Source organism: Pinus tabuliformis, chromosome X (assembly GCF_031772625.1).
Source record: "Pinus tabuliformis cultivar Carrire ecotype Pingquan chromosome X, CPIR1, whole genome shotgun sequence".
Taxonomy (NCBI): Eukaryota; Viridiplantae; Streptophyta; class Pinopsida; order Pinales; family Pinaceae; genus Pinus; species Pinus tabuliformis.
Genome location: NC_142308.1, coordinates 286,813,213 through 286,836,578, shown reverse-complemented (window position 1 = coordinate 286,836,578; position 23,366 = coordinate 286,813,213). Strand labels below are relative to the sequence as shown.

General features: G+C 34.7%; 1 protein-coding gene and 1 pseudogene across 1 annotated transcript; both read left to right on the top strand.

Annotated features, from left to right (window-relative positions):
* Positions 1-11,008: 11,008 nt before the first annotated feature.
* On the top strand, positions 11,009-15,328 carry LOC149139522 (glutamate receptor 2.7-like). Its single transcript, XM_089447874.1, has 6 exons — positions 11,009-11,419; positions 11,820-13,165; positions 13,248-13,528; positions 13,905-13,936; positions 14,038-14,444; positions 14,538-15,328. Exons 1-6 carry the CDS (start codon positions 11,128-11,130, stop codon positions 15,084-15,086), a joined length of 2,907 nt encoding a protein of 968 aa, XP_089304000.1. The 5' UTR covers positions 11,009-11,127; the 3' UTR covers positions 15,087-15,328.
* A 6,932-nt stretch (positions 15,329-22,260) lies between these two features.
* Positions 22,261-23,366, top strand: part of LOC149139521 (chaperonin 60 subunit beta 1, chloroplastic-like) — a 44,890-nt pseudogene continuing 43,784 nt past the window's right edge.

Genomic DNA, 23,366 nt, shown 5'->3' with positions numbered 1-23,366 from the left:
ACATAAATTATAATATATATATGTTTGACAGAATAACAAAAAGCCCAACCACTATGGAGTCTTGAGATGACTAACACTCCTAACCAGTGGTTTGAGTAGCTCCCATCCAAAGGCATTTAAGTCATCAAAATCACTTGAGCATCCCTCCCTGTCGTCAAAATCACTTAGCATTTGCTCCCATCCAAAGGCATAACTCCCATCCAAAGGCATTTAAGTCGTCAAAATCACTTGAGCATCCCACGCGGTCGTCAAAATCACTTGAGTATCCCACCCAGCCTACTTGGCATTTGCTCCCATCCAAAGGCATAACTCCCATCCAAAGGCATTTAAGTCTTCAAAATCACTTGAGCATCCCATGCGGTGGTCAAAATCACTTGAGTATCGCACCCAGCGTAAGCCACACCAACCTTTAACATAAATAATTTTTTTCACGAATAACATTGACCAAAAAATGTTATCACTCTACCCATAAACATATTTGTTTCTATTTTCATAATAAATAATATATTATTTTCTTAATCCACGTATAAAATCAAATATCTATTGTTTAATTAGGAGAGATATACACACATTCAAAATATCTTCCCGCAAAAGCACATAGACCAGATTCACCTCCATCATTACAATTAACTTTTAGAGATGCCATACACGATCGAGATATAGAATGGAATATATCTCATTGGATGTGAAATATACGCTCAGATCCGACATATATTCCCGCAAATATTTTGATTTTTGAAAAGGTACAGGTTTCTTATCGCGTTCACATACCTTACTATCTCATAACTTCTATTGCTTTCAACATCGATTTGTGGAGATGTCATGTTCATAACAGTAAATGGATATTCTTTCTGTCAAAAAGTGTTTGGTTTCACATGTAAGACTTTGAACGTTGAAATGGATTTTCTTATCCATTAAGTTTTCCTTTTCGTTGGTAAGATTTTGAACATTTTGTTAATAGAACAAATTAGAAAATTTATTTAACTAAAAATAAATGTTTTCATGGTAATAAATAATTTACAAAATTTATTCATACATAGAATACTAAATTCATTAAATTTAAGTTGATTTTTTTTTTTAAAGAAAAATCATGGAGAAAGGGTTTAGTAGATTTTTATTATCACAATGAAAATATTTATACATTTCACTAGCTTCATTCTTTCTCATCCATACATTTCCTTTTTTACTCACACCCTTATATATACAAATATTTCATTATAATACCATGGGCCCAATACCATGGGTTATGAATGGGCCCAATACCATGGGTTATGAATATCATGGGCATTAACAATTTTGACTTGATATGGTCTCACGTCTAACAATCTCCCACTTGAGACCTTCTAAATGTTTTAGACATTGTTTTCTCTTCTCACTACTAACCCTTTCCTAGGATTCAATTTTCTCAAGTGTGCATTACTCCACCTAGGGTTCTACAAAGTTCTTGTTTATCCCTTGACAAAGTCTTCGTTAACATATTAGCGGATTTGTAGTGTGTATTTTCTGCAATTGTAATAGCTCATCATTTAACATTTGGCTCATCCAATGATATAAGACATCAATTTGTTTTGTCTTAGAATGATATGCTGGGACTTTTTGCTAAATTAATAACACTTTGACTATCAAAATGCAACAAATATTAGTTGGAAATAATTAATTCCTACTTGTCTATGGTTGTAATTGTCTATTTGAGGAGTTTGTTCCTACATAATAGGAATTTAGTTTCTCCTAGTTTAGTGTGTGGTTGAGAGAATCTCTCAACCACACTACAGTACGTCTAAGATAGCATTCCTATCTTGAGACTATTGATTGTATAAATATGTGTGTAATTTCCTCATTCAAAGTGAATAGAATATATTATTGGGTGTCTGTAATTTTATCTTGGTATCGGAGCCCATGAGGGCCTGGCCCCTCTTGGGCTTGGCCCTCCCTGGGCATAAGAAAATAAATCATTTATATTAGATTTAAGATTGTTTGTCCATCGAGTAGCATTGAGCAGCGCCCTTCTATCAGAACGGGCCATAAGCGTGGATTTGAAGGGAAAAATTGCGCTGCTTCATTTGGAGGTTGACCCGTGGAGTTTGATAAGATTCAAGGTGGCGTGGAAGTCGAAATCTGAGTGGATCTGTAGCAGTGGGAGCTCAAGATTCTGCGTGCAGAGTTGCAGAATTGTCGTGGAGGACCATGGTGTTTGAATAGTGCTTTCTCTGATTCCCCAAATTGGGTCTCTGGAGGACAAGACTGTCTTTTAATTCTGCCTGCTCCGCTTCCGCCAGATGGGTTTATGGAGGACCCGATTGTTTGAATTACGGTTGCTCGTAGCTTCTCAACCGCTTGACGGAGTATATATATTGATTTTTTAGAAGGGCTCGTTTGTCGAAGCTCTCAGAGGCGTCTAGTTTCTTGTATTGCGCTTTCTTTATCGCCTTGGCCTCCGAATCTACCAAGGAGCTCGAAGGTGGGTGATCTTTAGTCAGCGCTGGCGCGGGAATCGAAACTGGAGAAGCGGATTCGGGATTGTTGTTAGGCGGACTGGCAGGCAACAAATGTTACCTCACCGCAGCGGGCATGTAAATACATTTCGTCGAGAGCGTTGAACAATACAGTACCATATATGAATGTATATATCGCATGTGCTGTTAGTGAATATATTGTCGCATTATTCGATCTTTAAAAGTGGAACTCTGCCTGCGTGGATCCATCGACCTGCGACGCTAATCCATTTAGTTTTCTAAGAAAGAAGTTCTTGTCATGGAAAGCCGACCGAGATGACTGGGAGTATTCTGAAGAAGAAGAAGAGGAAGAGAAAGGGCTCGCTGATGGTGGTCTTCAGGATAGTACTGACAGTGAGGCCGAGACCGACATGCCTGGATACCCGAGTGGAGATTCAAGGTTGATGAAGGGAAAGAGATCCAAGAGGTCTAGGTATCGAGTCTCATCGGCTGCTCATTTTCAGGGCGCAGAGAATTCTGTTTCTGAAGAAGAAGACATGGCGATCTGTCTGGTCATGCTGGCAAGAGGAGTGAATACTCGAAAGTCAAAGGATGGAGCTGAGGAGTCTGCTAATTCCGGATCAAGGGACATGAAGGAACCAGTGCCAGAGCCTCGATTGGATGCTTTCAAGATTATGAAGAAAAGAAGGATTAAGAGGGCTGAGGACGAGACTGAAGAAGTAGCCAGCGCAAATCAGTTGATGGGAAATCGCGCCGTGAGAGGGTTTCTGTTGCTGAGGAAAGAAACCTACCAGCAGCTGCATTCTTCATTCAAGGAAGAGAACAACTTTGTGGTAGATTTGAAGGAAAAAGCATTGTTGTTTGTGCATACTTGGGTAAATGTTTTTTTGGTGAAGTATTTTTTTGGAATTTAAATTGATATACATATTGAGATTAGCCACTTCAATATGAAGTTATTTTGTTAGAATTGGCTATTCTAACAAATGACAGGTTCATGGAAGTTCCAAGAATTTATTTGACAAAGATGCCCAAGATGTGAACAATGAATAGATGAGGTAAAGCAGCAGCAACAACGGTTATGGTGGACAACAAAGTAGATTTTTGTTTGAGTTAGTGTGGCTTGTGGAATAGACTCCCTAGCATGTTATTGTAATAGTCATTGTATGTACCCAGAAACTCCAAAATGTGGAATCAGATGTAAGATTTTTAAAGGCATCTGAAAGTTCGTGGTGATCTTAAAACCACTTTGTAATGGTTTATGGTCAGCCTGAAACCATCTTTTATCACTTGAAAGTGAGGGTTGGTGGTGAGCCAGAAACCATCTATATGGTCTTTGTGACTGAAGTGCCTTTGTGGCCAGCTTGCCTTTGTGGCTGGAATCGTGGATGTCAATGCGTTGTTTGACAAGTTGAGCGAATCTTTTGCCTTTGTGGCTATGTGTACACAAGAGCTTTGTGCTCAATTGAGCAGGTGGACTGCAGAACACCTGGCTCGGGCTTAGATGATTTTTTCTAAGTAGAAGGGGATTGGCGTGTTTTTCGCGCTGACAGCAGCGCCAGGAAGGCCAACTGGCGCGTCTGTTAGGCCATTAATCGCACCAATGGGCGCGGGTTTTTTGTTCAGGATCGCGCCAATTCACCTTCAAGGGGATCCGCGGGATCAGAGAAGTTGTGGATCTGTCCGAGGGCGGCAGATTGTGTTTTTGGAGGTTTTGTACATGCAATTCGCCTAATGGTGGTGGATTTGACTATCATGACAAGTAGTCATTAAGGGGGGGAGTTGGAAATAATTAATTCCTACTTGTCTATGGTTGTAATTATCTATTTGAGGAGTTTGTTCCTACATAATAGGAATTTAGTTTCTCCTAGTTTAGTGTGTGGTTGAGAGAATCTCTCAACCACACTATAGTACGTCTAAGATAGCATTCCTATCTTGCGACTATTGATTGTATAAATATGTGTGTAATTTCCTCATTCAAAGTGAATAGAATATATTATTGGGTGTCTGTAATTTTATCTATATTTATCTTGTTTTATTCCCAACTCTCATAAAAATGATTGCATCCACAACATCTCTTTGCAAGCTTATGTGACAACAATGTATTTTTCCTCTGTTGTGGAGAGGACCACTACTTTCTGCAATCTGGACATCCAAGATAATGCTGCTCCTTCCAAAGTACATAAATAACTAGTGGTGGATTTTCTAGTATCCACATCTCCAACCATGTTTGCATCTGTGTAACCTTCAAGCACAACATTTGTATTACCAAAACATAAACAATAATTACTAGTACCCTTGAGATACCTCAAAATCCACTTTACTCACTTCACTGCTTGTGAATGTTGTTTGTTTGGATTTGCAAGGAATCTACTCACTACTCCCATTGAATCTACAATATATAGACAAGTACATACCAAGGCATAGATCAAGCTACCAACGACTAAAGCATAAGGAGTTTTACTCATTTCCTCCTTCTTCTTTTCATCACAAGGGCACAAATCAACACTAATTTTGAAGTGTGATGCTAGAGGTGTACCAACTTGTTTGAAATCCCTCATATTGAACCTATATAACAACTTTTCAATATATTTTTCTTGTGACAACCACAAGTTTCTATTACTTCTATCATGTATAACCCTCATGCCCAATATTTGTTATGCTAGACCTAGATCTTTCATTGCAAATTTATTGCTCAAGTCCTTCAACTTATTAATCATATCCAACAACTAGCATATCATCCATATACAACAATAGTATAATCTATCTTTCTTTGTCATACCTCTTGATGTAGAAACAATGATGAACATCTAGTCTTTTGAAGCCATGCTCCAACGTTAATGAATCAAATTTCTTATACCATTGGCAAGGTGCTTGTTTCAGCCCATAAAGGCCCCTTTTCAATCTCTAAACAAGATCTTCTTTACCTTTTACCTTGAATCCAAATGGTTGTTCTATAAAAAATTCTTCCTTAAATTTTGTATGAAGAAAAGTTGTCTTCACATCTAATTGTTCACATTCCAAGTTAGAGCAACAACAAGACCAAGAATAACTCTTATGGAAGACATTTTAACAAGAAGTGAATCTTTTTTTGTGAAGTCAATACCTTATTTTTGTGCAAATCCCTTCATTAGCCTTACATTGTATCTTCTCACCCTCATGTTTAATCTTCTATACCCATTTGTTTTGTAGGGAATTTCTTCCTTTTGGAAGCTTCACTAGCTCCCAAGTTTTATTTTTCAACAAGGAGTCCATTTCTTCCTCCATTGCTTTCTTCCACTTTTCACTACTTTCCACGTCAAAATATTCTTGAAAATAATCAGGCTCACTTTCGTCAGTTAGAAAAATATAATCTGAGGGTGGATACTTTTGTAACTACTTTTGAGGCCTAGTAGACCTGCAAACCAACTATGGTGGTGTGTTTTCCACTTGAATCTCTTGTAATGGCTGCGAAAAGTTTTATTCTTCTCGTTTTCCATCCTATTCTTGAGTTTGTTGCTCGGATTCTTCCAATGGTGGGATATTTTCTTGTTGTTCTATAAACCTGTCAACAATTTTCTTGACCTTTGTTTCACCTACAGACCTTTTATACATCTCAAATTCATTAAATATTACATCCATGCTTCTAACAATTTTCTTATTAATTGGATCCCATAGATAATAACCAAACTCATCATCCACATATCCCAAAAGATGTACTTCCTTGATTTATCATCTAATTTTCTGCTATGCTGTTTGAGAGTATGCATAAGTGCTTGACATCCAAAAAAGAAATAGGTGAGAATAATTTACCTTTTTACCGGTCCAAACTTCTTTAGGAATACCACCATCTAGGATTGTAGAAGGTAAGTGATTGATGAAGTAACAAGTTTTCCTTACTTCTTCTACCCAAAGATGTTTTTCCAATCCGAAATTTGAGAACATACTCCTCATATTCTCCATAATTGTGTGGTTCATCCTTTCTGTAGTACCGTTTTCTTGTGGAGTACCAAGCACAATATTCTCATGTTTAATCCCAAACTTATTGCAATAATTTTTGAATGCATTGAAGCAACACTCCCCACCATTATTTGTTGTAAAACACTTGAGCAATTTATTATTCTCCCTTTCAATAGAAACATGAAAATTTTGAAATATCTCAAACACCTCACCTTTAATTTTCATAGGGTAGGCCCAAACCTTCCTAGATGCACCATCTATGAATGTAACCAAATATGAAGCTCCTCCGTAGACTTAATATTTAGTGACCTAAACACATCAGAGTGTATTAATTATAACAAATTTATTTTCCTTTCATGACCTCCTCTGATAAAATAAACCTTTCTTTTCTTACCACAAATACAATGTTCTGAAAGCTCAAGTTCATAGGATTTCAAACCTGGAAGTAGATTTTTACCAAAAACAACTTTTAACCCCGTTTCACTCATGTGGCCCAAGTTCTTATACAATAAGTCCACCGAGTTTTCCTTTTTGCAACAAGAAGTGTATCTGATATCTTTGTTGTTTCCTTCATTATATGAAAAGTTCCTGTCTTGGATACTTTAGAAAACACCAATGACCCTTTAGTAATTTTCCTGCCACCTTTTCGAAAGGTTGTGGATAAACCTTCATCATTCAATCATCCCATAGCGATCAAACTCTTATGCATCTCTGGGACATGCCTAACATGTTTAAGCAAGATACCTTTTCCATCTTTTGTCTTGATTCAGGCATTTCCCACTCAAACAATATTACAAAAATGATTATTTCCTAATTGTAATTTACCATGATCATCTTCTTCATATGTAACAAAGATATTTTTACATGGGGTCACATGGTGAGATGCTCCAGAGTCAAGTACTCAATCAATGCTATTCTTAGAGATATATAAAAAGCTTCTTCTACTGAAACAATTAATAAAGCATCACTTTCAGAAGTTACAACAATAGTCTCACCTTCCTTTGTGTTGCTAGATTTTTTATTTGTGTTGATTGATTTATGTTCCTTCTGCTCCTTTTGTTCCTTCTGCTCCTTTTGTTCCTTCTTCCAAAACCAACAATCCTTTCTCTTGTGTCCTGCTCTTCCACAATGAAAACAAGTGAGTCTTCTCATTCTTGATTTCGATCTACCTCTTGATTTTGAATGCCCCTATCTACTATGTGTAATTGTCCTTCCACAAACAGCTAAGACTAGAGCTTCTCCTCCTTGGGTTTCCACGATTGATTTGCAACACAACTCTTTGTTCATTAAACTGCTACTGACATCATCAAACTTCAGGGTCCCTATAGGTGTTGAAGTGCTAATAGCTACTATCAAATTTTCCCATCTATCTGGCATAGAGCACAATAATAAGATGACTCTAATCTCTTCATCCAAAATAATTTTGACAAAGGCAAGTTGACTTATTATTATATTAAATTCGTTCAAATGCTCCGCCACTGAAGCACCTTCCTTCATCTTGAGATTGTAGAACTTCTTCATCAAGAAGACTTTGTTCGATGCTATGTTCTTCTCATATAAATCATGTAACATTTTCCATAACCCCTCTGCTGTCTTTTCTCAAGCGAGATTAAAATATACATTCTTTTCCAAATACTGACGAATTGTGGCAATGGTCTTTCTATCCAACTTATTCCATTCTTCATCTATCATTGATGAGGGCTTCTTTACTACTCCCTCAATCAACAAATATTGATCCTTTAAAATCAGTATGTCCTCCATGTGCACCTTCCATAGCGAAATACACCAAACAATTAAATAGATCGACTTAGAAAGACAACACAAAAATTATTTAACGTGAAATTAATTTTTTTAATGCAAATAGCCCATAAAATTTACTCAAACACACAACACCATATTTACCTGCAAAACCCTATTTTGGGGGAAAACCACAAGGGTTTAGTAGTTTTTGATTAACACAATGAAATTATTTATACCATGGGTCATGAATACCATGACACTAACAAATGTGACTTGATTCCCATAAAATTTACTCAAACACACAAAACCATATTTACTCACAAAACCTTATTTTGGGGAAAAACCACAAAGGTGTAGTAGTTTTTTATTAACACAATGAAAATCTTTATACCATGTGTTGTGAATACCATGACACTAACAGATATGACTTGATTTGATCTCATGGCTAACAAAATGATAATAGAAGATATATTTATTTAGAAATTTATATAATCTATTTATTATATTGTTTATTCGTTACATAAATTTAAGACTCAATATTGATATGTTAGGTTTCGAGTATTGGTATTATATATAGATAAAGTTTTCAATATATTTAGAATTTTTTTATTGTAATAGATTAGAGTCGAGTAGAAGTTTCACGTCAAGAATATTGATGAACTGTTTTTCAAGTCAAGAATATTGATTGCTTTCAAACCATAAAATAATAATTTTATTGATGATTAGATTTTCTTTTGTTATAGTTTTTAAAAATAAATCATATGTATGGTTGTTTTTTATATTTTTCTTAACCAATTTAAATTTATATATTTTTAAATTTAATTATGTTTTTTATGTATTTTTATATAAAAGTCATAATAATAATAATAATAATTATTTTTATATAAAATTTATTCTAATTTTGACTATCTTTTTTTACTTTACTTTATTTTTTATATAAAGTATTCGCTTAGATTTTTTTTTATTATAGTTTAAAAAAAAAAATCATGTGTATGGTTATTTTTTATTATTTTTTTTAACCAACCTAAATCCATATTTGTTAGTTTAATTATGTTTTTTATTTTATTTTTATATAAAAATAGAAATAACAATAATAATTATTATTATTATTTTATATAGAATTTATTCCAATTTTGATCATCTTTTTTTACTTTACTCTATTTTCCTTTTCTTTACTTTATTTTTTATGATGATGATGATGGTGGTTAAAGTCCACTGAGACCAAACATTGGTCTATCGGACCTAAAGAAACAAATTATTTATTTTGATTTAAGATTTTATTCCTATGCTCAAAAAGCTTGGAGAGAAGCCTCCTGAGCTCACTATAATTTTGACATTGTAAAACGCTAGGAAGGTCAGTATTGTAACAAAGATTGTGAAACTGAGATCTAATGTGGTTGTATGCGGGGCACTCTAAGAGGAAATGTTTTTCATCCTCGATGTTCCTATTCTCACATATATGGCAGATCCTTTCCATCCATGGCGTTTTAGGAAGTTCCCGACGACCTGTTTCACTATGGAGCTCATGAGAATTCGTTCTAATCTTTTCTATATTAATTTTCTTCTTTGAGCTAGTTAAAATAGAGAGATACTTTTGATTTTCTAGGGTGGGGTTGATGACCTTCTTATAATAACTTAATTTTCTTTTAGCCGCTAAATCTTTCTCACACCACATTTTTTCTTTGAACTTAGAAGTGACAATATCTTTAATGTTATTTATGTTTTGCAATGCATCATTCTAGTTGATCTCCCAATAGTTTAACCAGGCCCTTGTGTCTTTATGCCACCCTCGATTGAGCCTTAGGTGGTTTTGGCTAAAATTTAAAGCTAGCTTAGGAAGTCTATGATCGTCTATGTTATTGAGTTTGTGCTTGTATAGCAGAAGCCTAATCATAGCTAGGCTCTCAATAGGGGAAATACCTGCTTCTATAAGGAGAATAGGATAGGGTGTATTACTTTTAATTTTCAGGTTATAAGTTATAAAACGCTTCTGGATTTGCTCAATCTTTCTCCATGATTCTCTAGAGATGCTGCAACCCCAAACCTCACAGCCATATAAGATAACAGGAGTGACTAAAGTTTCAAAGAGGAACTTCTTTTTATCCCACATTACGAGGTTCGCTGTTTTACAATTATTTTCAAGACCAAAATAAGCTTTCCACCCCCATTAATCCTTTTCTCAATGCTATGGTTCCAGTTGAGCTTGTGATGAATATCAATTCCTAGGTACTTGTAAGAATACACTTCCTCCAAGTTATTATTGTCATACATAAAATTAGCATAAGTGTCCTTCTTGGATTTGATAATCATAACTTTTGTTTTGTTATTAGGGGAGAGGGGGCAACCTTGTTTAACTCTGATGTTATATTTAATATCTTTCAACCCTTTAGTTTGGCAATTACATTTTCATATAACCTTATAACGGCAGCTCTCAACTCGAGAGGAACCTTTAACTCTTAAGATTCAAAACTTATGAATTGATTTATCACATAAAAAAAACCAATATTAAAAATGATAAACTCTGATAGAAGAGCCGTCTTCATCATTTGCATTGTTGTTCTGTGCAAGTCCTTGTGTTAAGTCAAAATACGTTATTTTGATTAAATACCACTCATTATGGAAAGAGCAGCTAAAATTTAGCAATATGCGGTTATCATTTGTATGTTTCGGGATAATGCAGTTTGCTTGTCAACAAACGGATATTGAATAGTATTGTAATTACCATAAATATTAAACAAATCGCCGTCGCAATACGTAATGCGTTTTTTCTGATTACAGCACGATAAAACTTTCTGCAACTGGAATATTTCAGATTGGATGTTCGTCCCACAAACCTATTGATTCATTGGCTTATCAAATCGAGGTCAATGTCAAAGAGAAAATGCATGGAAAAACAAGTCTATTGACCCGAGTGATTTGGATTCCAAAGTCTATGTAAAGCTTGTTTATGTAATGTTAACACACTTCAAGCGCAAGGGAGGGCTGCTGATTATCAGATATGGAAGTGCAAATCAAGAGGGAAGGTCAGGCACTGGTAATTGTGATCATGGTCTGTGTTTTATTCTGCAATACTGCGAACTTCTGTACTGCAGCCCACAGAGACCACAGCGACCGCAAGGTTAAGATAGGCATTGTCTTAAACTACAACACATGGATTGGAAAAGTGGCCAAAACAGCCATAGAAATGGCAGCGGACGACGTTAATAGATACGGCTATCTACTCAACGGCTCTCAGTTGGTGGCTGAATTTCGTGACTCGCGAGGTGATGTGATTAACGGCGCTTCGGCTGGTAATTTACAGTTCTTTGTTTCATCCTCTTTGTAATTTCTATATGAAAATGAGAAAACGACCTTTGTATTTCGTGATATAAAGGAGTCTATTCTTTTATAATGAATGAATTAGCTTGCCAGATACCCACTGAGTTTCCTCTTTCAAATCCCTTCTCTTATATTGAATTAATGAGTTTGCAAGACATCCACTCTTGTAGAGCTTAACTCGCCTGTGTGGGGGAACACTTTAAAACAATGGTTAATTCAAAAGAGATCAGGGAGCAAACTAATTCTCATTTGAAATTCATCGGAGAAATGAATCTGCTGTGTTATTTGGTGAATTATTTTAATTAATTTCTTCTATATCTACCTGCCCAGGAGTTTTATATTAATTATTTACCATGTTTTTCCTATATCCAGCTCTTGATCTGTTAAAAAGAGAAGTGGTAGCAATAATTGGGCCAGAAGCGTGTGGGGTTGCAGAATTCATACTACATCTGGGAGAAAAAGTCCATGTGCCAGTTGTTTCATTTTCTGTTACAAATCCCTTAGTCTCTAACCACAGATTTCCATATTTTGTTCGCATGGCACATAGTGACGCCATACAGATGCATGCCATTGCAGCCCTCGCTCAGGCATATGGCTGGAGAAGAGTTACAGCTGTTTACTCAGATAATGAATTGATCGCTAGTGGTGCAGTGTCCTCATTAAGTGATGCACTTAGGGATGTTGGGTCAGAATTAGAATATAGATCAGTAATATCGCAGACTGCAGACCAGCAAGCCATTGGAGAAGAGCTAAAAAAATTAATGACAATGGAATCAAGAGTCTTCGCCGTTCATATGCACGCTGCTCTTGGTTCAAAGATCTTTATGGAGGCGAAACGATTGGGAATGATGAATAGTGGTTATGTCTGGATAACTACAGACGAATTTACTACTCTTTGGGATGTTCTGTTAAATTCTTCTACCATGGCATCTATGCAAGGTCTCCTAGGTGTCAAAACTTGTATACAGAATTCCAACAAACTCGGAGATTTCACTCGAAGGTGGAAACGTCGATTTAGACTCCAAAACCCTAATGAAGAAAAGGCTGAGCTCAATATCTACGGTTTATTTGCATACGATGCAGTGTGGATGATAGCTCGGGCCGCTGGGAATTTAGGAGACACAAACTTTAATTTCTTGAGGTCCACAAGTTCTCCACCTTTCGATGTTGGAAACACAACAGATTTAACAGATCTCAGGGTTTTTCAGGAAGGGCCACAGTTATTGCAAGTGCTCCTCAACACAGATTTTAGCGGTGTAAGCGGAGTTGTTCAGCTACAACATGGTGAAATTGCAGGTTCTACCTATGAGATAGTGAATGTTGTTGGCAATGGCTACAATGTGGTTGGATATTGGAATGATGAAAACCAACTCTCCAAAGAAATTCCCTCTACTGTACCATCACCATCTGACCAGAATAATAATATCGAAAAACTTGGAACTGTCATTTGGCCCGGTGGATCTACAGAAGTGCCTCGTGGTTGGGAACAACCAACCAGTGGCAAGAGGTTGAAAATTGGAGTTCACATAAAATATGGGTTCACTGAATTTTTCAGGGTCTCATTTGACAGTAGCAGCAAGAAAATTCAAGTCACTGGTTTCTGTAAAGATGTATTTGACGCGGTTGTGAGACGACTAGACTACCCATTACCATATGATATGGTTCCCTACAACCATACAGACTCCTATGATGACCTTGTCTATCAGGTTTATCTGAAGGTAAATTCTATTGTCCGTTGAATTATCAAGAATTTTCTGATCAGCCACAATTGCCAACACTGACTTTGTGTTTGCTTGGCAGAAATTTGATGCTGTTGTGGGAGATGTTACAATTTTAGCAAATCGAACCAAATATGTAGATTTTACACAACCATTCACGGAATCGGGTTTAGTGATGGTAGTTCCTATAAAGGCAGAGGAATCAAATAACGTTTGGGCGTTCCTGCTGCCTTTTACACCAGACATGTGGTGCACAACAGGGGCATTTTTCATATTCACAGGATTTGTAATATGGATATTAGAGCATAGGGTAAATCCCGAGTTCAGAGGAAGACCCAGGCAACAAGTGGTGACTCTTCTCTGGTATATTACTTTCGGTACTCACTATTTTGTTGGATATAATTATTCCTGGTATATTACTTTCGGTACTCACTATTTTGTTGGAGATAATTATTCCCAGCTACAGTTTGTATGCAGTTGATAGTAAATTTAGGATCTGTCAATTACACTAGAGTTTTGATTTGGGAAGTGCCAATTATGTACGTGTAACCTAAAATTAATATCTATTTTTGAACTTATATAATCATGTAGCTTCAAGCAATTGAATCAATACAATTTAATCAGCAGAGTGTGATATTTTGTGGTTTCCTCTCTATCCATCTATTATGTTTTTCTTCTTTCTGTTTTGTGTCTATCCAATAGCCAATCTTTTTAACATTTTCATTCTTTGATGTTCTAGGTTTTCCTTCTCGACGCTGTTTTCAACACACAGTAAGCGATTCTTCTTCGATTTGAAATGATTTGTTTTCTCTTTTCGTTGGAAAATGAAAAAGCGGAGTAATAATGTTTTACCTTGATGTACTGTATTGCAGGGGAGAAGTTAGTTAGCAGTTTGTCTCGATTGGTGCTTGTAATCTGGCTATTTGTAGTTCTGATTTTAACATCCAGCTATACGGCCAGTTTGACGTCTATTCTCACTGTGCAAAAATTGAACCCTACTGTTAAAAATGTTGACTCTATCCGTGCCAGTGGAGAAGCAGTAGGGTATCAGAATGGTTCTTTTGTCGCTGAATACCTGCACAGGGAGTTCGGAATTTCCAAAGGAAAGCTTCGAACTTATGCAACACCAGAGGAAGCTGGGGAGCTTCTTTCAAAAGGGCCAACAAATGGAGGCGTTGCTGCTATTTTCGATGAGATTCCTTACATTCGTATTTTTCTAGCTTCACAGTGCGGATATACAATGGTTGGACCAATCTACAAGACCGGGGGCTTCGGCTTTGTAAGTTTTTTCAAATCCTCAATAATTTGTCTAAACTGCAATGCATTTCACTTCTTCCATGGCTAGTAGCTCACAATGAGTAGTTTTGCGCAGGTCTTTCCTAAGGATTCTCCTCTGGTATCCGATATTTCCAGGGCTGTTCTGTCTCTTTCAGAAGACAAAGAAATGCAAGACATTGAAACCAAGTGGTTAACTAGTTCCGACTGTACAGATTCGGAAACCAAAGTGGATTCCAGTAGGTTAAGCATTGACAGCTTCTGGGGTCTCTACTTGATCACTGGAACGGCCTCTTTGATAACTCTAACAATATTCTTTACCATGCTTTTCTACGATTACAAGAGGGATCCTAATGTAAAAGCTCATAATGATAATGATATGCGTGATCTGTCCGCAGGGACGCCTTTGAAAGGTTTGTCCAGGGCAATGAAATTGTTCATAGAGTATGTTGACCAGAAGGAAGATTCAACATCGGCTCCCAATCCAAAAGTACCAACAAGCCCAACAAACTGTTCATGCTCTACGCCCACTTTTGCAGGTGGCCCTTCCGATATTGGAATGAATACTCTTGTCACCGGCGCTAGTACCTTTTCCAGTACAAGATTCTCCTTCCTGGATAAGGATCATGTGGCCTTCGCAGATTAAAAGGCAACAGATCGCTCTTATTCTTTTAATTGCAGCACGTCTGACATCCCTCCACCAAACACAACACAATAAAGAACATTAAGATGGGCCATGTGGATTCAGTATCGTGCGATATTTCTCGCTTTGTTGGACTGAAAATGGATATTTTTCAGCCACCCGGCGACCATCGAGCGGTCGTTGATGTATTTCTGCGTATGTATTGTTAGGTATTCTGCTGCCAGTAATATGTTACAGTGCTGTTCTCAGTGTATATTGATTTCAAACATTTATATCTATAATAAAATATAAAATATAAAGATAAAGATAAGGATAAGGAGGAGGAGTAAAATGTTTGATTGTAGTGAGTTATTCTTAGACATTCTTCTAAAAGTTCCATTTTGAAAACATAATAGTTTTATTACTTAAGGAGTCTTTAATTTTCACGAGCTTCTCCAAAGTGGTATAAACACATATCTTTATCAAATTTTCATATCTATAAATTGACGGACCTAAACGCTTTTTTCCATGCACATTCATATAGAGTAAAATAAATAATTTTTTAATTTTAATTTTATTTAAAAATTCAAAAAATAATGTAAAGTAATTAATAGTTAAGAGCATGTGTTTTTTTAAAGGTTATATATTCAAAATTAAAAGGGTAAAATATGTATTTTTTTAGGATTTTAGCAGTTAAATTGTTGGGTGGAGATGAGTCCCTTGTTTTACAAACAAATAGGTCTTATATACTAATTTAGTGTTTGACATGGTCTTGACCTTAAAAATAGATAATAATAATAATATTAAATAAAAGATTAACTATATAAAATAGATCTTCATCTTAGACATAATAATGGAACATGACAAAAATTTATCTTGATCAAAATGTTATCCTAAGATTCGAGTTCTTTGAAGAGATTACACAATAAGAAATAATATTTCAAACATATTTTTGTTATAATATTTGAATAATATTCATTATTACATATTTTGTTATATATTATTGTTATTTTTATTTGTTAAGTAAATTTTTAGTGTGTGAATTTAAATTTATTATTATTTTTATTTATTTTTTAAATAATTTTGTTTTTTACTTTTATTTAAACTATGTTTGAAGGTATATCTAAATTCCCTTATTCAAGTTATGTTTGAAGTAACATTTAGAATAAGATTCTTTTATACTAATTAAAATCTATATATTCAGATTTTTGGGTAAATTAAAATACACTTAATACATATATTTTTAATGATATTAAAATGCCTTTCTCACTATTTTATTATCAACTGCTATATGATATATTGCTTAATTTTTAATTGTTCATGAAGCCCTAAATATGAATGCACATGGAAAGGTATTTCCCAACTAATACACTCCCATGTGAGATATCAGAAATTGAAAATTTCTTTCTTTTGAACCATATAATCATCTATCTCCTCTCAATAGGTTCATAAGCCTTTCCTCCTCCATTCGCTTAGAATATTCGTGTAACTAGATTTGTCTCTCTTCTTTCTCTACCCTTTGTAGGTGTCGAAAATGCTACCAATTTGAACAAAATCTTCATTGAAGCCATTAATTCTTTAAATTTGGTTTTCCTAATGAGTTCCTTTTCGTTGATTCAGGATAACATAAACTCTTATCATTCTCATTTCAAGAGAAGTGCTATAATGGAGATAATTTTCCTTGGAGAATGGATTTATATGTCATTACAATAAATGTTGCCATTAATGAGTAGATATATGTTAATGATTATCCATGTTAAATATATCTGAATGAGTACCTATGTCTAGAAGCCTTTACTATACGGAGAAGCCTTGATATTTTCATCTGCTAGGGGTTTCTTCATAGTGGACATCAATTTAGAGGCAGAGATCTCATTCATTATATAGGTCCATCATTTTGGGTTCCTTTAATGAAGCTATGGTTCTTTATGTTTTACGCTTACAAAACATTAATTTATTTATCTTAATAAGGGTTTGGTTAGATAACCCAAATCTTTAATTTAATGGGATCTTTTGAGTAAAATCAATAATAAATTGGGTAATTATCACTTTTTGTTACTTAAAACCTAGGAAAAATACATATTGTTACTGATACAAGGATTTCCTTAGAAAGTAACACAATCATATAAATTAAATGGCTAATAAATGACAATAGGCATCAATCCATAATAGAGATCAAGAAAGTTACCTCATGATACACTCTTTACAATATTAATCATAATAATTAACTAAATTATAACTTCATTTTAAGTTATTATTATTATTATTAATTATAGAAAAAATTAATATATTATTTAAATATATATGCAACTAAACATGTAACAATAAAACAATGTAAATCAACAATAATCAATAAGAGTTGAATTGCATAAACAAAAACTAAGCCAAATTTGACACTTGTGGGCATGCCTTTTTTCTAATTATATTGAAAAGAAAAATGACATAAGTACCTATGAAATGAGTCTCGGCCCTCTATCCATGATACTACTTAAAGTATTCCATGGATATTTCATGGTGGTTACATCACTACCATACACCTAATAAATATTGATAATTAAACTAAAATTCTAGAAGCTCTATTGCAAAATAGACATGCCTGTAGGTTTAATCAATAGTTTTAGAGGACTAATAGAGGATATTTCATTGGAACCCATAGATAAATTATGGAAGAAAAATCTAGATTATAAAATAAATGCTTTTAGCCATAGATCATGCTTCGTAGGGCATGTGACAATATCCTATATTAAATACAACTTAGAACATCATTTTTTATATTCCTAGGAGCCTATTGTGGGTAATGTCAATGTTGATTTGGTTGTAGGCCTTCCTAGTGGTATGGAGCCACTTAACAACACCATTTGATAGAAACTATGACTTCTATGGTGCAGGCCCCAAGAAAGGAAGGCAATGAATCCTCTTTAAGTTATGAGATTATGATGAATAACTCAGGGAAGAGTAAGCATCTAAATATGATATTAGATTTTGTAGGAAATGGTGTGAAAAAGCAATAAAGTGACTATGAAATAATTAGCAAGCGCACTCAATGAATAATTTTAAATCTCAATTTAGGGAGAAATCAAACATAACATATTTGTATCTTTGTCGAGCCGAGAGACTCATTCTACAACCTAGTATGATAGAGATGTGTAAGTATGTCCATCCCTCTTAAAATAAAAATAAAATACACTCTAAATAAAAAATACACTATAATTCTTTTTGTCTTTTACTTTTATATCTAATTAATAAGATAAATGTGTATATTAATAATACATTCTTTGTGTTACAATATTTTTTGATTATATTTATGAAACTTTTAGCTATATCAACTACATTAACAATTTTAGTATAGTTGTATTAATTAAACTTTTATATTATATACCTTTTATACTTTTTATAATTTTTAATATTATGTAAATATTTTTTTCATACCAACTAAATTCAATTTAAAGGCATCTTAATTAATTAAAAAGAAAGAAAAAAACAATGGACTAAACCACTTATCTCACATCACATCATTATTCCTTTTCCTTTGCTAACTTCCCTAACAAAATTTCAAAAGTTCATGTACAGCATACACCATTTCTTAAGGTAGTGATGCTGTTTTTAGTTGGATAACTGTGAGCTCCTTTTCAAAACCAACCACATATCGAATAGGCGTACTTCAGCGAGTTCATGTACAGCATACACCATTTCTTAAGGTAGTGATGCTGTTTTTAGTTGGATAACTGTGAGCTCCTTTTCAAAACCAACCACATATCGAATAGGCGTACTTCAGCGATGGTAACACTGTTTTAATTCCTTATTGCTATCAAGATTCCCAGGTCTCTCTCGAGAACGGAATTACACATTCCTTTCCACTCTGCCCCTTTTGACCTATTTCGTTACCAAGATTCCCTTCGGATTAAATTTTCTACCATGCCTCTTTTCATACATTTTAGGTGGAACCACACCGCTGACACAACTTCCTATATTTTCACCTTTCCCTGTGGCGTTGCAGAACTTAATTCACTCCGCATTTTCCAGGAATTTGGTTACATGATTTTTATGTATTTGTATTTTTTGTTAACGTAATTTTTTAATGCGAGAAGATGTTAAAGGTTTTGGAAAGTTCATACGAAACTTGACTCAACGATTTAAATTCATAATTTTTTGAATTTTTAAATAGATTTGAAATAAAATTGATAAAAAAAGTTATGATTTTGATGTGAATAATTTTTAATTAATTATAATATAGTGAATTTAATATTGACGATAATTTTAGAATATCCGGTGGGAATTTGACTCAGTTATACCATCAATATAGAGATTGTAAAAAAATGTGTACTAGTTTGGAATGGAATTACATAATAAAAAGGGTGACCATTTTTAGTGGAGGTAGTCCATATTCATTAAATTCCATAAAGTTTGTCTCCAATGAATTGATTTGTGTTTTTGTGTCCCTATTATATCTTAATCTTTCTCTCATATTTCATAATAATTGGAATCAAAGATAGTAAGTCAAGTAGGTAAGTTTGGAAAGTGGCTTTGACATTTCTCATACGATGGATAATAAGTGGTGCTGGTAGATCTATCGCTTGGATACCCTAATATGCAAAGAAATGCATAGAAATGAATATATGTGAAGATTTACTAGATGGAAGAGACACATCCCTAGGTGAATAAATCTATAAGAGCACAAAATGTTGTTTGTCTTATAATGAAAATTAATGGCCACACGCTAATGAGAAAAGATTTACCAATTGGATGTTAGAAGTGGAGGACACACAACCCTAAGGGAATAAACCGTAAGGGCACCAAAAGTAGTTTGGCTTAAAATGATGATTAATGGCCACATGCTAATGGGAGACCATGTGGAGAGTAAAAATGAGGTTTGAAGGTTGGATCATGGTGAGAAAAATGCAATGGATCCATACCAAAAATGATTTCAAAAGCATGTGTATATGGTGAGATAAAGGTTAGATAACTACATGGATGAGAGATTGTAGATGGAGTTGATGGTGGTGGGGCTTGCTGAAGGAAACAACATGTTATAGAGAGTTGTAGTAGTTCATGAGCACTCTAAAATATTTGGTCCAACTTGTAAAGTCTAGCCATATTCGTCTTTTGTATACATAGAAAGGATGGAGCATTAATTAAGTTGTCGAATGAACCACTTGAATTGGTAAGAGGGTGGCATGCATAATGGTATGCTATCTTGAAGTTAGTTTGTTGTAAGACCTATTATTATGAAGTTAGGTATGATCAAAGTCGTAGAATAGACCACTTGAATAGCGACTAGGGTGACAAATCCACTAATTTTCTAGCTTGAGTGGAGAATATGATATCTGGACATGTGTGGTAAAAAAGTGTTCTGAAAAAGTGGTTGGATACCCATCTCTTCCTTGGATGGTGACTTTTTTTATATGTACTCTAACGAATATATTCGTACAAGGTTAATCTCCCAAGGTTAAGTTTAAGGGGGGAGATTGTTAGGGTGGTTAGGGTAAACTTGATTTGGGAATAGAGTCAATTTATGGTTGAGGAAGGTTCATGGTTTCAATAAGTTACAATTTTTCCCATATTATTATTTTATATCCATTGTGAACGAATGGTAATAAACAATATGGAAACTATAAAAACCGAAAATTTTGATGGCATGATAAAAGGCCCAACCATTATTGAGTGCACCATGTACATTATAATAGTTTTTTTATATATTTTATTTTTTACTTTTTTTTACTAAGTTATGTGAGTTTTGAGCTGACTAGCATGCCTAACCATTAGGTTGAATAGTTCTTTTCCAATGACATTTAAGTCATCAAAATCAATTGAGCATGGCATCAGGCATATGCCACACCAACCTTTAACATGAATACATTATTCTCAAATAACTTTAACCAAAAAATGTCTTAACAAAAAACACCATCATTACGAAATAAACATCTTTTTTAATTTTTATAATAAATAATATATATATATATATATATATATATATATATATATATAAAATAAACCTATAAAATCATATATATATATATATATATATCAGGGGTTAAATTTGACGGGTGACCCTACTCGTCAATGAATTTTTTTATGACGTTTTTATTTTTAAACTGCCCATCATATGACTTTTAAAATTTATTTGTACAAGTTTCCATAATTGTTTTTGTATATCAACACAATCAACATATGCATATGGAATTGCTACAAATCTTAATTCATGCTTGTGAACAAGCCCTTCCTTATCACAAATTTTTAAAAAACCAAATTTAGAGGCATCTATAAATTTAGATAAATAACATGTGCGTATACGGGTATACTGGTGTCAAATTTACCTAAAATATAAGAACCAGACCCTCTATTATTTTCTGTATAGAGAATTGAAGAGAAAAGAATGGCAGAGAAGGCAAAAATAAGCTTTGAAGACTCACTTATTGTAGGGATATTCTTGCGAATCTCAGCACCAAGAATGTCGAATTCATCCAATCTTTCGCCGAAGGCCGCCTGCTGCAAGACTAAATTTAAATATTCTCAGTGCTTGTAGGAGTAGGTTGGAAAACAACTATGTAACAATTCCGGCTGTATACAGGGTTTGGTGAGGAAAATCCCGAAGGCTACGCCGGCCATGTGGAAACGCCTCCGGCGTAATAAAAAATTGCATTTTATCACATTTTGACATTGACTAATTCCACTTCTCGATCCATGTGGACCACTGGACGACCAGACTTTATGGGCATTATAACCTGCTCATCCCTTACTGAGCCCTAACACATTAGTATCGGATTCACAGACAAATCAGAAAACCCAAATTCTTCAACCCAGGAAACCCTAGCTCAGTTTCGTACACACTGATGAAGCCAAAGCCTGTATTATGTGCATCTAATCCATGTATCCTCCTTTAGAATCGCCAAAATTCGACATCCCAAACCCATTTCATAGGCGTTTTCAGATCTTAAATCACCATATCAGAAATCCAATTTCTGGATTTGGTAGGATTTACAGTACTACAGCAGCAAAAGTAGGACGCTGTATACCGAAGTTGAATCCCTGAGAACATCTGTCATTGAAAAACAGAGCTAGAGGAAAAACAAGGCGACAAAGTTCGGGTCTTCAAGGCTTCCAAACCTTCATAGGCGGCCATTGAGAGGAATTGAAGTTGGCACTGTATTTTGCTTCTAAAGAGCATCAGTTCAGGATCTCCGACGATAGCGGGGTTACTATGAGCAAAGATGCTTTCAGGCAGGCCGTTAACAATACGTTGGAGATGAGAAAGTTTTACATACCCTCCCTCCAGATTTATGGAGGGGTTGCTGGGTTTTCCAGATTTATGGAGGGATCGCTGGGTCGTATGATTATGGGCCCAGATTTATGGAGGGATTGCTGAGTTTTATGATTATGAACCTTAACAATACGTTGGAGAGTAGAAAGTTATACATACCCTCCTTCCAGATTTATGGATGGGTTCCAGATTTATGGAGGGGTTGCTGGGTTTTATGATAATGGCCTGGGTTGTAAACTTGTATGTATCATACAACCCAGCGAGTTATACCTCGGCCAGGTGCAACAGCTACATCATTAATAGCACGGATGACCAGGACTACGGGAGCGATAAATGTCGTCGTTGAGGCTCGAACCGGTCCATTTCAATCCCTTTAAGTTTTAACTTACGCGTGCCAGGTGGATTGGTTAAATATATATATATATATAAATTTATAAAAAAAAAATTTAAAACTTTTAATTTTTAAACCTGCCCGTCAAATTGACGTTTTTAAAAATTAATGGCACGTTGCACATGACGTGGAAATTTGAAATTAAAACGTAATTTACGGGTAAAAAGGTTAAATACGGGTAAACGGGCGTCAAATTTAACCCCTGATATATATATATATTCTCTCGCACAAAATCTCCCACAAGTACATAGTGCAGATTCACTCATCATCATTATATCACTTACAATTAACTTTTAGTTATGCCATACACGATCCATATATAGAATGGAATATAAAATATACGCTCAGACCCGACATATATTCCCACAAATATTTTAATTTTTGAAAAAGTACAAGTTTCTTATCGGGTTCAGTTACCTCACTATCTCATAATTGTTATTGCTTTCGACATCGATCTATGGAGATGTCATGTTCATAACAGTAAATGGATATTTTCTCTCTAAAAGAAGTGTTTGGTTTCACATGCAGTAAGACTTTGAACGTTGAAATGGATCTTTTTATCTATTAAGTTTTCCTTTTCGCATGCAAGATTTTGAACATTCAGCTTAAAAAACAGAGCTCTATTTTGAAAATGATAATGGCAGATATATTTATT

Bases quoted from the DNA above. Each gene is read 5' to 3' on its own strand.
- LOC149139522 (XM_089447874.1), top strand. From the start codon at position 11,128: ATGGAAGTGCAAATCAAGAGGGAAGGTCAGGCACTGGTAATTGTGATC. The intron at 11,420-11,819 runs GTAATTTACAGT...TCCTATATCCAG, and splicing joins GATTAACGGCGCTTCGGCTG to CTCTTGATCTGTTAAAAAGA. The intron at 14,445-14,537 runs GTAAGTTTTTTC...AGTTTTGCGCAG, and splicing joins AGACCGGGGGCTTCGGCTTT to GTCTTTCCTAAGGATTCTCC.